A 15,582-nucleotide genomic window follows, 5' to 3' on the forward strand; every position below is an offset into this window, starting at 1 on the left:
TTACACCCAGCAGAGCAGTTCTTGAGGTTTACTTATGCCAGCCTTTTCTGATTTAGAGTGTCTGCTTTGCATGTGCTGGTGGTATCAGTTCTCCCCTTTAGACTGTTTGTTCATCTTTGGTCTTCAGGGAGAAAAATGTATACATATTTATATTTTTATTGCTCATTTTGTCACCACCTTTTGATACCTCAAAATCCACATATTGTCAGTGTCTTGTTCTCTGGTTTCAAAGGGAGGTGAGAGGGGGTTACAAGTTGATTCGTCGTGCATTTTGTTTTCACATTATATCTCTACATTTCTCTTGTGATGCACAGCAGAAATGGAGGGTATGGGCATTCCCCCCCCAGCTCTAGATCTAATGTAATCATAAGCCACATACAGTCAATATAGAACTCCCACACAATGTAAAGGAAGCTCCCACAGGAGGTGTGATGTACTAATGGAAATTAGTTGTACACTGAAATATACAATATTTGAATGTAAATTAAATGTCGGAGGTGGTTTTGTCCTGTAAGACCATCACAGTTCAGTACAGTTTTAGACCTCATTATCACAGTTGGGTCTAACATGTGGTTATGCCTTACATGACACGGACCATAATAAAGAGATTCCCCATCCAAACTTTTGTGTACATTGTCGTAATAGTCGACGTTTGTAAGATAACTTACCCTGAACATTACATACATGCTGTGAATAGATTTTGTGCATGTATTGGTAAGTAGAGCGCAGTTAAATGCATATAAACCAAAGCAGCTGGCGTAGAGGTCCCTCTAAAACGGAACTACCCAGACATGACCGAATGGTTAAAAATGTTGCTGCTGACCCACGTCACATATTTGGTACTACACGTTGCAACTGCTTACATTCATACTGTCAATAATTACATATTGGTTTGCTATTTCTCATATGCATGAAAACTGACTTAAGGCTCTGAGTACAAAAAAAGTTGACTGGTCTTGAGTAATATCGCTCCGCCCACTGATATTGCTCACGTGACTGGCCGTCGCCCAGCGTCGAAAGCATCCTGGTGTTAGCAGTTTACAGGCTGCTGATAGGAAATTTAAAGTGAGATATAAATATATATATATATATATATTTATTTATCATGGGCGAGTCACTTGTTTGATACTAGTGGAGACTAAAAGGGCAAGGGACTATCCTAACTGTCGTTTTCCATCATGGTCTGATTACTCGTATCTGAAGAGGCCAGTTAACATGGCTAACAGACCATTAGCGGTTAGCTAATCGTTCAAACTTTGACGGGCAACTACAGCTATTCGCTAGCTAGCTGCTAATGCTTCTTTACCAATTTACTACTACTACACCATCTAGCTAGATAGTATGTGTTGTTGCTGTAGCTATTTTGCTAATTAAGTAACGAAGGTGTTAAAAGACCATTACCGCGTTGGTCAATCGTCTACTTAAAAGTAGAATTAACGTTACTAAGTAATGTCTACTATCTTATGAATAATTACTACTCTTTAATAGCTAATGCTAGCAATAGCCACTTAAACTGCAACAAACACACATCTATTGAGAAACATTGAAGCAGTATTTATCTTCCTCCCCCGGTTATCGTGAAATGACTACAGCCTTTGAAGCAGTAGGAGTTTGAATTGGAGCACATCGTGTTTTCTGATTGATTTCGGCCAATCACACGAGAAAACAAAATAATGCTAAACAGCAGGATGTCAAACGAATGGGGATTAACGTTAGGGCAACAGCTTTGTCTCGAAAACACAGCTGTCAAGTCAAGTCGGTAATCCGTGTTTTTTTTTTTTTCAATGCAGCCACAATAGATTATTTTATATACATTTATACATTGTAACGCGTAAGACAGGTGGCACCCAGGTATATTATAATCAGTCTGTACAGGCTTTAGTCTTCTTTTCCTTGAAGTTATGTCTGGGGACGCATCAGATAGCAGTGATGACTCCGATGGGAAAACTAATGAGAAGGCTTGTACTGTCAAGCACCAAATCACCAATGGTAAGTCAAATTTAAGCTGTTTATCACATTATAAACGTGGGATGGTTAAAATCATTCCATCATTTGACGATACACTGTTGCTCTTTATCTCATACTTCTCTTTTTCTAAAAAACAACAACAAAGAATCTAAAGACAAGCAGACATTTTGGAGTAGAAAGCATCAAGGAGTATGAAGCAACCCTGATTTGAATCACTTAAATCACTGTTGGTATGTAGGTTGAGTGGACAGAAAGCATCACGTTAGTCCAGATAGGTACTTCCTGTAAATACAAATGATCTGCCGGGCATATAAGACACGTTTTGTAATCTTAAAGCAACAATAAAAAACATGACCCCCCCAAAATTAATTAATTAATTCCATGATCCCTGAATTAGTACAGTGTCAATAAAGAAGATTTAAAGTCAGGTTTTACTGCTTCACCCCAGATGTGCATCAAGGCGGCGTTTCTAGTTTTTCTTTGATCGCTATTCTTAGATTTCTAGTCTTGTTATCATTGTGGAAAATCAAAGCAAATTGTTAGATAATGCTCATACCAGAGCTATCTCACACGTCTGTGATCATGTGAATATTCTCCACACAGGTAGAAATGTTGCTCTTCAGTCTGAATACCAACTGGTTTTTATTTTCTCATTCCTCTTTATTTGACATTTTGAATAGATTAGCCGACCTAGCTAAAATGTTGTTTATTGTTGTTTCTTTATCGTGATCCTATTTCTGCTATTTAATTAGTGGGGATCATATAATTAGTCAGGACTGCTTGGTGTACACTCGACACATAGACAAAAAAAGACCATGTATAAATGTCTTAACAGATACTGTATCATATATATACCCCAGAAATGAACGTTTAGTGTAACTTCATAAAGAAAATGATACTGGGAAATCCAAACTCCCTTCATTACATCCAAAATAAAAAGCTGAACTAAAAAGTTACTGGTTGTTTTTCTTAGCAGTCATAAGCAAATTAATTACCATACTACACTAATTAATATCTTTATAGAGAACAGCGCAGAAGGCTAAATTGTTATAAGTTGTTATACAATAGTTTAAAATATTGGTTCCTGACTGATACATTGACTGTATCTCCTTCAATTTTAATACACTTGTAAAAGGGCACTAAAGGTCTATCTTCTTTCCTCTACCAGCTAACCTCACAGGTCACACTGAAAGAGTTGGCATGGAGAACTTTGAGCTGCTCAAGGTCTTGGGCACTGGAGGTAAGCATCAACATGAAGCCTGACATTCTGAATGTGAAACACAGATAGAGCTGTTGTAAAGCCTGAGGAATAACATCAGTGCGAGGTATTCTCAAAGCCAACACGGTTTAATCGCCTCAGTAAGTAGTTTAAGGGCAGAAAGTTTATCATCAGTATTCATAGGCTGCCAGTGGAAGTACCCTTGAGGATGCGGAGGCAAAATATTTGTCATTTATATCATGACTGAGGGATTGCACATTATCAAGACGGCAATCAGAAGTATCTAAATGTTAGTAGATAGACCGTCTGCTGTGGGTATCTCTGGGTATATATATATATCTCTTATTAGATCTCATCCCAGAGTTTAATACCTGTGGAGGATTTTACAGCCTGTTCCTATCAACAAAACAACACTTGATTCATTTTATTCTGGAGGAAGGCTTTTGAAGTGGCTCCATATATAATTAAGGTGTGATCTGATGGTGATTCTTCATTGCTATTGCAGCACAGGTGAAAGTGTGGGGTTGTTCAGTAATCACAGTTACAGTAATGGTGGTTGGGTCCCCAGCCCCTCTATAGATCACAGAATGCCTGAACAAAGCACAGAACCCCAAGACAGCTTTGTCTCCGTGTGTGTGTGTGTGTATACTTGTTTTTCTGTATTCAGAAGGTCCAAAAATAAGGATCCCAATACACTTATGGGTTCCAGTGTGTTTTTTGGGGACTAAATGGGATATTTTTGAGGGTCAAAACTAGGTTTTATTGTTAGGTTTAGGCCTTCGGTTGTGTTGATAAGGGTTAGACTGAGGGGCGAGGGAATGCATGATATCAAAAGTGAATCACCACAGAGATTAAAAAAAAAAAACAGTTTGGAAAATACAATGCAAATGATGTTTTAGAGCACAGCTAGCTGTAATTTGAATAACTCCAGAAAACGTTTGTTTGTCTTTGTCCAGCTTACGGAAAAGTGTTTTTGGTCAGGAAGAACAGCGGTCATGATGCGGGCCAGCTCTATGCAATGAAGGTAATATTTATATTCTCAATATTCAATTAATGCAATTATGATACAGCATCTTAGATAAAAAAATATCAGTTACTGGTCTGCGCTGTTAATTGTATACATAGCAATAATTTTAATTTAGGTTTCATTCTCCATTTACAGTAATGGTACAGCACATACTTTACTCTCTTTACTCTAAATGACAGACCATTAAGTGAAGTTTGATTGAGCTGCTATTCACTGATAAATATATTTATCCTGTCTCTAAAAGGGATTCTGATTATGAAGGTCCAGATGTATGTCCACATATTTTTCTTTCTACCCCCAGGTCTTAAAAAAAGCAGCTATTGTTCAGAAAGCAAAGACAACAGAGCATACACGCACGGAGAGGCAGGTGCTGGAGCACATTCGTCAGTCTCCCTTCCTGGTCACGCTTCACTATGCCTTTCAGACTCAGAGCAAACTACATCTCATCCTGGGTGAGTCCCAAAGCACCAGAACTTAATGGAGAATCCTTTTAACTCCTGAAACACTGAACAGATGTTTTCTTTACGTTTCCGTCTTACACTCTATGTCTGTTTGTTTGCACGCACATATTTTGTGTTATTTCTGTCATTTCAGCCTCGATGGTATTTACTCAGACTTTGTTATTTCTCCCTCTGCATTTGTCTGTGTGTGTGACTCCAGACTACGTGAGTGGCGGGGAGATGTTCACTCACTTGTACCAGCGAGATCACTTTTCCGAGGAGGCGGTGCGGATTTATATTGGGGAAATAATCCTTGCTCTGGAGCACCTGCACAAGGTGAGACACCACACTGACATATCAACCCAAACAGCTTATTTCATAGCTTTGGTGTGGCCAAAACTAATTCCTGGTTAAACAAATAAGGATTTCATCTTTTGACTATTTGACTTCATCATTTCATAGCTCGTTTGGTCAGGAAGTACCTTCTTGCACTCTCTATTATGTGAAATACTCACTAACCTAAGGAAATGATTACCTAATGTTACAAAAGTATTGCAGCAGTTTCCAAATCTTGGAAAACAGCTGTGCCATGAAATGATATTTATGCCTCCATTTTGCATGTGCAAGCTGTCCCAAAGTTCCAGCTATCAGTAGGTGTTTCAGATGAATTATTATGAGGTGCATATTTTCATGATGTTGCCTTTTATGCGTTGCTTCATCAGCTACACACAATCACATTTAGTGACTCTTATTATCTTAAGTACATAAACAGTTATAGTCTTATTTTGGGGATCAGTGAAGCTGTTAGATATGAATACCTGTTCATTGAAAAGAAATATGTAATGATTTTAATTAGCTGAACATAACCTCAAAATGGCTTAAATTTAACCACTACCTTTTCTTAGTAGATACTGTATGTAGGGATCTATGAGTCTACAAATTAGCACTGCTTTTACCCCTTATTACTCTCTAGTTCTCCCACTACGTGCATTAAAACAAAGCATCGGTCAGCATTACTGAACTGTAAATTTATCAATTAGAGAAAAAAAAAAAAAAACTGCTGAAGGACCATTTTGTAAGTCAGAAGATCCTGGAACACAGAGACGATTATGTTTGGCAGGAAGAAAAGAAGAGAAAAAAGTCTGGAGCACATTCTGCAAAACCTGGAAGCTCGTTGTTAAACAGAACTAAAGGAAAATGTCATCACAAGCAAAGCAATTTTGACACGCGCTCTGAAGCTTTTGTAGTATCAGGAGCTGCCATTTCCTTTGCTCTGCTCCATCCATTTTTCTGCTATACTCGACTCTACTTTATGTCGTTTTACCTGCGACTCTCAGAGATTCTGTCCAGTTCATAGTGGACAAAAAGAGCAGTCGAGATGAGAGGGTGGGTTGAGATTAAAAGAGTGCACATGGAAGGTATGAGCTTGACTTAGCTACGTTATCGACAAATAATGTCTTGGTAAATGTATCAGCCAACACAGTTAAACCTCAGTTAAACATGTCAGTTAAACCTCTTACCCTGCTCTGCCATGTAAGCCCGGACTGTACGTTGACAGAATTGGTTCATGTTATGCTTCTTTTCTTTGGATATGACACCCTGGCTGTGTGAATCCACCCTGTTAAGCCTTTTATTAGTCCACTGCAGGGTTTAAGGGTTTTGCTCCAGTTTGTGCTTTTCATGCGGTTTTGACAAATGTTTGTATGAGAAAATTGACACGATTGAGACTGGAAAATGTTGTGACATCTGAAAGTAAAAATTCAAGTTTTGGTTCGTTTTGTCATCTTTGCTTTTAAAAACTTTATTTTCCTTTGTGTGTACTATTCACAAATGACTGTATTTCATATAAATCTGAATTTTCTTTTTTTCCTTTTACTGTGGTTTCGTGCAGCTTGGGATTGTGTATCGAGACATAAAATTGGAAAACATTCTTCTAGACAACGAAGGCCATGTGGTATTGACAGATTTCGGGCTCAGCAAAGAGTTTCTGGAAGAAGAAGTATGTAATACAATACTACAATGCCTACATAGGAGTGTGTGGGCGCATGAGCACTAAAATGATGTGTGGAATCTTTCGATTCTCCTCTTTACAGAAGGAACGAACCTACTCTTTCTGTGGCACCATTGAATATATGGCTCCTGAAATCATCAGGGGGAAGACTGGGCATGGCAAGGTGAGTATTGGACAGTCTGGCCCCAAACACGGTTTGGTGGTTTTGAAGTGTCAGGTATAATGTGAAAATCATAATTAACCCAATCAAACCTGAAGTATTCTTAAAGATAAGCATCGTCTGTTTGATAAACTGTGCATTAAAACCTTTATTTCTTAGTTGCCGATATATTAAAGAAAAAAACATTTGACTGAACATACCTTCAGCTTTTATGGTAAATGATCGACTCCACCGCTATGTTTATCAATTAAAAAAAATCTGCTTTTGCGCTTGTTGAAAACTGTGGCTGAGAAGATAAAACACAAACATCACCACAGGTCTGAAAGGAAGGTACATGCATTTGTTGCATCTATTCTGGGCAGGTTGATATTCAAATGTTTCAGGAAGCTGGGGAGGTTAATTTGGGCTAACCTGTTAAGACCCAATGCAACATATCAGCGTTTGCATGCCTCTTCTTTTCAAGCCTGGTATGATGTGAGTGAGATTTAGATGATTTGTTGATTTCAGCATAAAGACCAGCTTTTCTTTGTTGAAGCTGATGGACCACCTGCAGCGTACCTATTAGAATGTGAAGTGCAGATGCACATGCTTAGCTCCAATCAGGGCTTGTTCATATTTGTTATTCTCCTTGATTTCTCCCTCTTTCCTGTTGCTATCAAATACGAAAATAAATTTGATGAATGTTGTGGTGTAGGCAATTAAAGCTGATTGTTTAAAGTGTCATTGGTTGGTCTTATCTGCTTTAAAGGATGAGAGTTTGGTTGGAGAAGGCAATCAGTGTCATATCTCACAACCCAGATCTCCCACCCAGTGGATGCTTTAACTTTTCTTTTGTTGTTTGTTCCCAGTCAGTAGATTGGTGGAGCCTCGGGATCCTGATGTTTGAGCTGCTGACGGGAGCATCTCCTTTTACCTTGGAGGGGGAGAGGAACTCCCAAAGCGAGGTGTCAAAGTAAGTGCTATGTTCTCTATCTCTGTAAATCTGATTCAGATCCTACAACATGTTCTCAGTTGCTAGTGGTTACCTTGAACTAATTGATCAATATTCAACATGTTTCAAAGGTATTCCTTTTTTTTAGATTTAATCAGATATTTGATTTTCTGTAGATATTTGATATATTATATTTTTTTCTCCCCTGCTCCTCAGGCGAATTTTGCGCTGTGATCCACCATTCCCCTCTATGATTGGACCCATTGCTCAGGACCTGCTGAAGAAGTTATTGGTGAAAGATCCACACAAGAGGCTGGGCTCTGGGCCACGAGGGGCGGAGGACATCAAAGCTCATCCTTTCTTCAAGGTCTTTAACACTTCCACTGTCACTCAGACATTTCTCTTCCTCTGTAACTTCCATTTATGTGTCTCTAAATTCCCATCTGCTTTTTGGTTCCGCACAGGGACTGAATTGGGCAGACTTGGCACAGAAAAAGGTGTCGAGCCCATTCAAGCCAGAGCTGAAGAGCGAACTTGACGTGGGCAACTTTGCCGAGGAATTCACTGGGATGGATCCCGTCTACTCTCCTGCGAGCACCCCCCCAAGCACTGACCGCCTTTTCCAGGTCAGCCCTCAGTGTCTCAGCCTTGGTACTATGTTATGCCCATGTTATGTTTCCACAAAAAAATCCATGCAACCACCACTGGAAATATTACTACTTTCTGATGTAGTAGGTGCAAGCTTAATTAGAAAATGAATTCACTCTGTTAGCTGCATTTTTATACATCATCTTCCTTCTATCTCTTGCTCAGATCACACTTCCCAGTGAACTACCTCTAACAGCAAACACCTCTCCTCTCTTTTAGGGTTACTCCTTTATCGCCCCTTCCATCTTGTTCAATAAGAATGCCGTCATGGGAGACTTGGCAGAATCACAAGTGGGAGCTGACCGACCTGCATCTGCTTCTGTTCAGCGCAGTGCAATGTTAGAGGTATGGATGTGGGCTTAGACATCAAGTGTGGGTCAGGGTTTGAAATAATTTGAGCAGCAAGTTGTTGCTTTATGTTAGTCACTCTTGTAATGATTTGAGTCTTGTTTATTAACAGACAGGAAGGAAGACAACAAGAAACAGTAGTTTATTAACCAAAGATGGCTTTGCCTTATCTGAAAGAATAGTTTCTAAGAACTCAGCAAAGCTCAAAGCTCATTCTGCTTGTTGTTTGTTTAGGAATCTCAGTTTTTCCAGCACTATGAGCTTAATCTTCATGGGCCACCGCTAGGTGAAGGTAGTTTCTCTGTGTGCAGGAAATGCAGGCACAAGCAAAGTGGCCACGAGTATGCCGCCAAAATCGTCAGCCGCAGGTGAGTGGACATGTGATGCTGCTAAACTGTGCTCTTACACTCCTATGTAATGACTGTGCCGGATTCTGCTTTACTGTCATCAGTGTTCCAGCAGAGCTACTAGCCACACATGAGGCTTTTTTAACATTAGACGTGTGTTTTTATTTTGTTAGGATGGAGGCAAATACTCAGAGGGAAATTGCTGCCTTGAGGCAGTGTGAGGCTCACCCCAACATTGTCAGACTGTATGATGTTTACACTGATCAGGTACGAAGACAAACTACATGTACAACTACTGATATTAACTTTAAAACCAGTAGAAAAAATGCATTTTTCACTTTTAAAGATGCAAACAATGTAAGGTTTAGCCATGCGTTTCATCAAAATGAATACATGAGGTTTTTTCTTTGCTTACCTCCCCCTCTCTCAGTACCACACATATCTAGTGATGGAGCTTCTGCGAGGTGGGGAGTTACTGGAGAGGATCAAGAAGAAGAAACTCTTTGGTGAGGCAGAGGCCAGTCAGCTGCTACAGAGCCTGGTTTCAGCCGTCAGCTTCATGCACGAGGCTGGAGTTGTGCACAGAGATCTCAAACCTGAGGTGGGTGGTGATTTCATGATAATAAACAGAAGACAGATTAAATAGCTGAACATTGTGGCTTAATTAAACTACCTTTTTGCCAAGAAATTGTGGAACCACCATGTAATTTGCATTTTTTAAACAAATACCCGCACATGTCTAAATATGCAAATGAGTCTGCAGTTAAAGGAGTCTGTTTGCAGAACTGAACAAACTGGTACATCTGGCTGATTGACAGGCTGCAACAAGAGAGCTGTCAGTTAAAACAATGCAGAGTATTATGAAACTCTTTCAAGAAGATAATTCAATTCAGTGTGAAAAAAGATGCTGGTTGTTCCCAGTCAGCTGTGTCTAAAAGGGAAACATGCAGGTCCACGAAAGACGAAGTCAAAGCATCAGGAATAAAACCTCGACACAATTTGACTGTGTTGGACAAGGAGATGGTGCTGGAACTAGTTTGGTGCAGGTTCCATGAAACAATTAAAGATTGCCTGAAGGAAACAAACAAATTTCCACAATCATTGATGATACGGGGTCGACGTCAGGTGAAGGACCAGGGGAGATAGCAGTCATTATCTCTGCAGGTGGAGAGACTTTTCTCATTCGAGGTTTGGTGATTATGTCATTCTTCAACATGAAAATACATGTTTCCACAGTACAAAGAGCATTCAAAAATTTCTTCAATGAGCCAACTCAACGAGACGGCCAGCAAACGGTTTCGATCTCAGTTTTAGTGGGTGGAAACTTACAAAAAGTGGTCCATGACCAGGCTCCATACAGCAAAGCTGATCTGCCAGCTGCTGAATGCAAAGGCTTTCACTTAGTATGTAGCAGCTTGAAATGGCAGATGGTAAGAATCAGTCAGTAACATTTAGATGCCTGCAGTAACAGCATAAACCTGTCAATTTTTTTCCCTACATCTTTATAAAACTCCTGCACAGTTCTTTCTCACTGTTGAGTTTGCATTTGTATACAATATCAGCAAATGTTAGATCATTGTCAGATGAGCGTCCTGGAAATATTCCCCTGACCTCAGCATATGATCTCATTTTCCCAAACGCATGTTTGGGGCCTAATTTGAATAAAACTACCATCTGTTTGCCATCTGCTCCGACTTTGCACCATTAACTAAATTGTCTGACAAAGCATTTAACCACTTGTAGTTCGTAGTTGCAGATGTAGTTCTTTACTAAAAGTGTGGAGAAGTCTTTGCTCTGTTGGGGAAAATTGAGATGTGCTCACTAAAGAATAATGAGAGAGGATCATCATGTTTTTTTGTTTGTTTGCCTTACAGAACGTGCTGTTTACAGATGAGGGCGAGGACTCTGTGCTGAAAGTAATAGACTTTGGATTCGCCCGCCTGTGCCCTGCAGGCAGCGCCCCTCTGCAGACTCCATGCTTCACCCTGCAGTACGCAGCACCGGAGCTGTTTGAGAGTGCAGGATATGACAAATCCTGCGATCTCTGGAGTCTTGGGGTCATCTTGGTAATTTAACCTGTGAAAGTTGATCCTGTCACATCTGTCTGGCTAACTGAAATGCTAATGACTCTGTATGTGTCTTGAATAGTACACCATGCTGTCAGGCCAGGTGCCGTTTCAGAGCAAGCAGCGTGGAATGACCTCATCGTTTGCTGCAGACATCATGCAGAAGATAAAAGAGGGCGATTTCTCTTTGGAAGGGGAAGCCTGGAAGGGCGTATCGGAGGCTGCCAAAGAGCTAGTCAAAGGTATGAAGTTTAGTCATATTTGTAGCTCTTCTGTGGATGGTTCAGTGAAACCTGATTGTTTTTGCTGTTTCTGGAGAAATGTCTGCTTGGCTGTCTCTTCATGTTTTGCTTGTTTTTGTCTCTGTGCCTGCTTTGATGTGTCACCCTATGATTTAAGGGCTACTGACCGTGGATCCAGAGAGACGTCTCAAACTCTCAGATCTGAAGGAGAACAGCTGGCTGCAGGGTGGAGCATCCATGTCCACAACTCCTTTGTGCACTCCAGATGTGTTAGAGTCCAGTGGGCCTACTGTCCGCACCTATGTCAATGCAACATACAAAGTAACGGCTTAGGGTACTAAATATCTCAAAGCCCTCTGAATAAATGTTAAATTGATGAATATTTCCTTTCCTTTTTGTTGTCACCCTTTCAAACCAGGCTTTTAACCGCGGCAAGAGGGAGGGTTTTTTCCTGAAAAGTGTCGACAACGCTCCCCTCGCAAAACGACGAAAGCTCAAGATGACGAGCACAGGTGTGGAGACCCGATGGAGTTCATCCTCGTCCTCCTCCTCCTCTTCCACTTCCTCCTCAGCCTCTGCAACAGCATCCAAAGAACAGCCAAAGCAAACTGTGTCCCCAAAGCAAACTGTGTCCCCAAAGCAGAGCAAGCCGAAATGACGTGGAGAACAGCACGGAAATGAAGTGGTATGTGCCGGCAACACAATGTCCTCCAGTGGTCGGTTCGAAAAAATAAATGCTGACAAACCCCAACACTGGTTTAGTTTTCAGTGCAAAGCTAATTTTCTCTTTTTTTAACAGTAGAATGTCTTCATTCCTTCTGCCATATTCTCCTCAAACCAAACATGTATTTTCCTTCAGTGGAGAAGATGTGGCCTTGAAGATTTTAATTCCTATTCAGTATATGCTCAGCATCATTTATTTCTCCTCTCTCCTCACTGTGGCGACAAAACAGTGCCTGGCTATATAGGGGGAAAAAGGGAAAAAGGAGCCATTCATGAGCAGAAGCCATAGACGCGGCAAAATCGGTGAATAGCCGTTTTGAAGGCACACATATTTGCACGTAGCAGATGAACAGTCCTTCCAGTTATTTGTGGGCTTAATGCTTTGATTGTTCGAACTAATCTTTTTGTAACTCCGTCACGGATGTGGAAAATTAGCAAAAAGTTGCAAAAGTCAAGCCACAAGTACTGTTCGACATGTTGGCACTCCTCTGTGCAGAAAGCGGTTTCATGGGAACTTAGATTTACTCTCAGTTTAATTTGAGTACAAATCTAGCTGTTTGCACTATTGGTCGAGAATGTAAGATTGTATAGAATGAATAACGCTGTATTGGGATTTTCGTTTTGGATCTAGTTTCAAAAGAGTGCTGATCATCAGTCCTAAGGGAGTCACTACAGGCTCTGGATCCAGTTGAACTCTTTTCGGAGCTCCAGTCTCGGGTTTGGCGGCTCTGTAGGGGTGTTTTAATAAAACGATCGAAATTGTCACTTGAAGTGTTTTCAGTTGTAACCGTGTCTAACAGTAGCGACTGTGTAAAGACATGAAGACAAACAGTTATGACACACATTCTTGTCACACTCGCTGTATATAGCTCTTAACATTGTGCCGGTCTGAAAATTTCCAGCATGCAAATCTGTTGTAAGAAGATTTTCTATATTTTGGTATCTCTGAAAGATGAAAGAATTGTCACTTGTTTTTTTTTTTTATGCTGGAAAGTGCAGTTTGAGTGTTTGCACGTAGATGGGAGCAAAAATATGGGTTTTGGTTATTCGGAACAGACAATGCCTCGAGTTTGTACATTTTTAAACGAAAAACAGTTTTGTGTTGGCCTCAGACCAGCAGCCACGTGGGGCTGATCCCGTGAAATGTTCCTGTTGTTTCACCAGGGCTGGCTTTTGTCTTTTTCCTGACGGGATTTTAAAACATTCATAGCTTTGAAATTCAAATTATGTTCCGCAATGAGACGTTTAATTGTGACTTTTAGAAGACCTTCCTGTGAAAGAACTGCATTCACACGTCATGATTTTCAGCAAAGAAATAATGTATGTAATGATTCACGAATGACAGCTGTTTTATGGTATTTCAACCTCTTAATGTAATACTGATTTTAATGAACCTTTCTTTTGTTATTGTTGCCGTCGATTGATCAGTTAAACACAGCTTTAAAGGTGCTTTCACTGATATTTATTACGTCATTGATTTTAATGCTGTGGTGTTGGGATTAGCATCATTTGGCTCTTGTTGTGAATCTGCCACGTGGGCGTGCACGTGTACATGTGTGAGAGTGATGTTTCTGTACCAGATGAAGCATTATTGCAGGTTACTGTATTATTTCCCTTTGTGCCAATGATGTCCTTTTACAGGTGGTCGTTTTTGTGTTTGAACTTTGATATTTTTACTTTTTGAAAAAAAAAAGAAGCTTTTATTGGTGTTGATATTTGTTTTCTTTGTTGTCATCGGTGACATTTTCTCTTTTTTTTGTTGAGCATTACACTTTTACTGATATGCACTGTCTCTGATGTCGTAACTTTGAATTTGTGTTTTGCGCCAAGATTTTTTTTGTTTGGTGCAAAATAAACATTACTTTTAAATAGACGTTTAATTGCTTGTTTTGTTGTTTAATTGGTTTGTAATTGACCTGAAAACGTCTGTGATCAGAAGGTCACTGAGCTGATGGGTCTTTCTGTAGAAAGATGTCCCCTCAGTGTCACCGAACCTCCTTTTGATTGATAGTTTGGACACTTTTCTCATTCCATCAGAGTTCACCTGAACGTTTATCCTGGTCCTTCACCTGACATCTGACCCCTTATCATCAGTGATTGTGGAAATTTGCTTGTTTTCTTCAGGCAGTTATCTTTAAAGGTTTCATTGGACCTGCACCAAACTAAAGTTCCAGCACCATCTCCTTGTCCAACACAGATTTATGATTCATCACTAAATATCACTTTCATCCAATCATCCACAGTCCATCGCTGCTTCTGTAGCCTTGCTTTCTTCTCTTTAGGGGTTAGCTTTTCTGGATGTAAATCCTATTTCCTTCAACCAGTTGCTTAAACTTTGCCTCTTGTTTCAGACCGTTATTTTTTGTTGAGCGTTTTCTATTTTCAGTCAAATTGTTTCGAGGTTTCAGTCCTGATGCTTTGACTTCTCCCTTCGTGGACCTGCATGTTTCCCTTTTACAACCTTCCCATTTTGTTTGTACTTGCTCCGAATGTTAGACAGCTGACTGGGAACTGGTTCTCTTGTTTCCTGTCAATCAGCCAGATGTTACAGCTCGTTAAGGCCTGGAAGCACTCTTTTAACTGACTTGTATTTGTTTCAGAAATGCAAATTCTAATTATTATTATATTATGGTTCCATAATTATTTTCCCATGATGACAAAAAACAAATGACATTTCTTTATGATTATTTTTTTCAAAGTATGCTTTACCTAAACAAAGCTTTAAATAAAGAAAGTTTTTGTCATATCTGTCTTTTTTTTTTAAAAATTTTCTCTAAATGAATGCAGCTGAATAGAGATTCTCCAACAACTCAACTTTTCTTTTTAAACTGAATATCTTGTATGTTAAAGATACTTTTCTTACAATCTTTAGCTAAAGGGTGAAGACATATTTCACAGTTTGACAGTATAAAAATGTCTTTTAAATGTATCACAGTGTGAGCGTACGTTCCATGAACAGCTGTCTCACCACAGAATCGCCGATGACTGTCAAACAGATTTAAGGTTTAATAAAGCTGAAGACTGTCATCTATCGAACACTGTGCTGATATCTCATACGTCTTGTGCTCTTCTGTCACATCTGTCTGGCTAACTGAAATGCTAATGACTCTGTATGTGTCTTGAATAGTACACCATGCTGTCAGGCATTGTCCAAAGCCATCACATATGCCATTCGTTTATTAAAAGGAAAATAAATCAGATATCATAACAGGTGCAAAATAATATGCAACACATGCAGCAGACAGGACGTTTGGCATGAAGTTATTACTCGGCCGAGCTTGATGGTTCTGGAACATTTGCTTTAGTTTGGATTTATTTAGATTCAGAAAGGGCAAACATTCAAATAAAATTCTTTATTTGAACTGAACTTCATTTCTAATTATTACAGCCATTATGAAGGGTGATGACATACTGTTTGGCTTTCTGTTTCTGCTCTTAAACTTTATCTCGAT

The 15,582-nt window shown here is 39.7% G+C and overlaps 1 protein-coding gene across 1 annotated transcript; it reads left to right on the plus strand.

Annotated features, from left to right (window-relative positions):
• The first annotated feature begins 1,007 nt into the window (after positions 1-1,007).
• On the plus strand, positions 1,008-14,003 carry rps6ka4 (ribosomal protein S6 kinase, polypeptide 4). The gene is made up of 18 exons (XM_072374220.1): positions 1,008-1,989; positions 3,137-3,208; positions 4,144-4,211; positions 4,516-4,666; positions 4,875-4,990; positions 6,546-6,653; positions 6,748-6,828; positions 7,674-7,777; positions 7,973-8,123; positions 8,221-8,382; positions 8,624-8,749; positions 8,987-9,120; positions 9,273-9,366; positions 9,530-9,700; positions 10,974-11,165; positions 11,248-11,407; positions 11,565-11,728; positions 11,826-14,003. Exons 1-18 carry the CDS (start codon positions 1,902-1,904, stop codon positions 12,063-12,065), a joined length of 2,382 nt encoding a protein of 793 aa, XP_072230321.1. The 5' UTR covers positions 1,008-1,901; the 3' UTR covers positions 12,066-14,003.
• The last annotated feature ends 1,579 nt before the right edge of the window (positions 14,004-15,582 follow it).

The sequence above is a fragment of the Leuresthes tenuis genome, unplaced genomic scaffold (assembly GCF_036924035.1).
Source record: "Leuresthes tenuis unplaced genomic scaffold, fLeuTen1.0.hap1 SCAF_21, whole genome shotgun sequence".
Classification (NCBI taxonomy): Eukaryota; Metazoa; Chordata; class Actinopteri; order Atheriniformes; family Atherinopsidae; genus Leuresthes; species Leuresthes tenuis.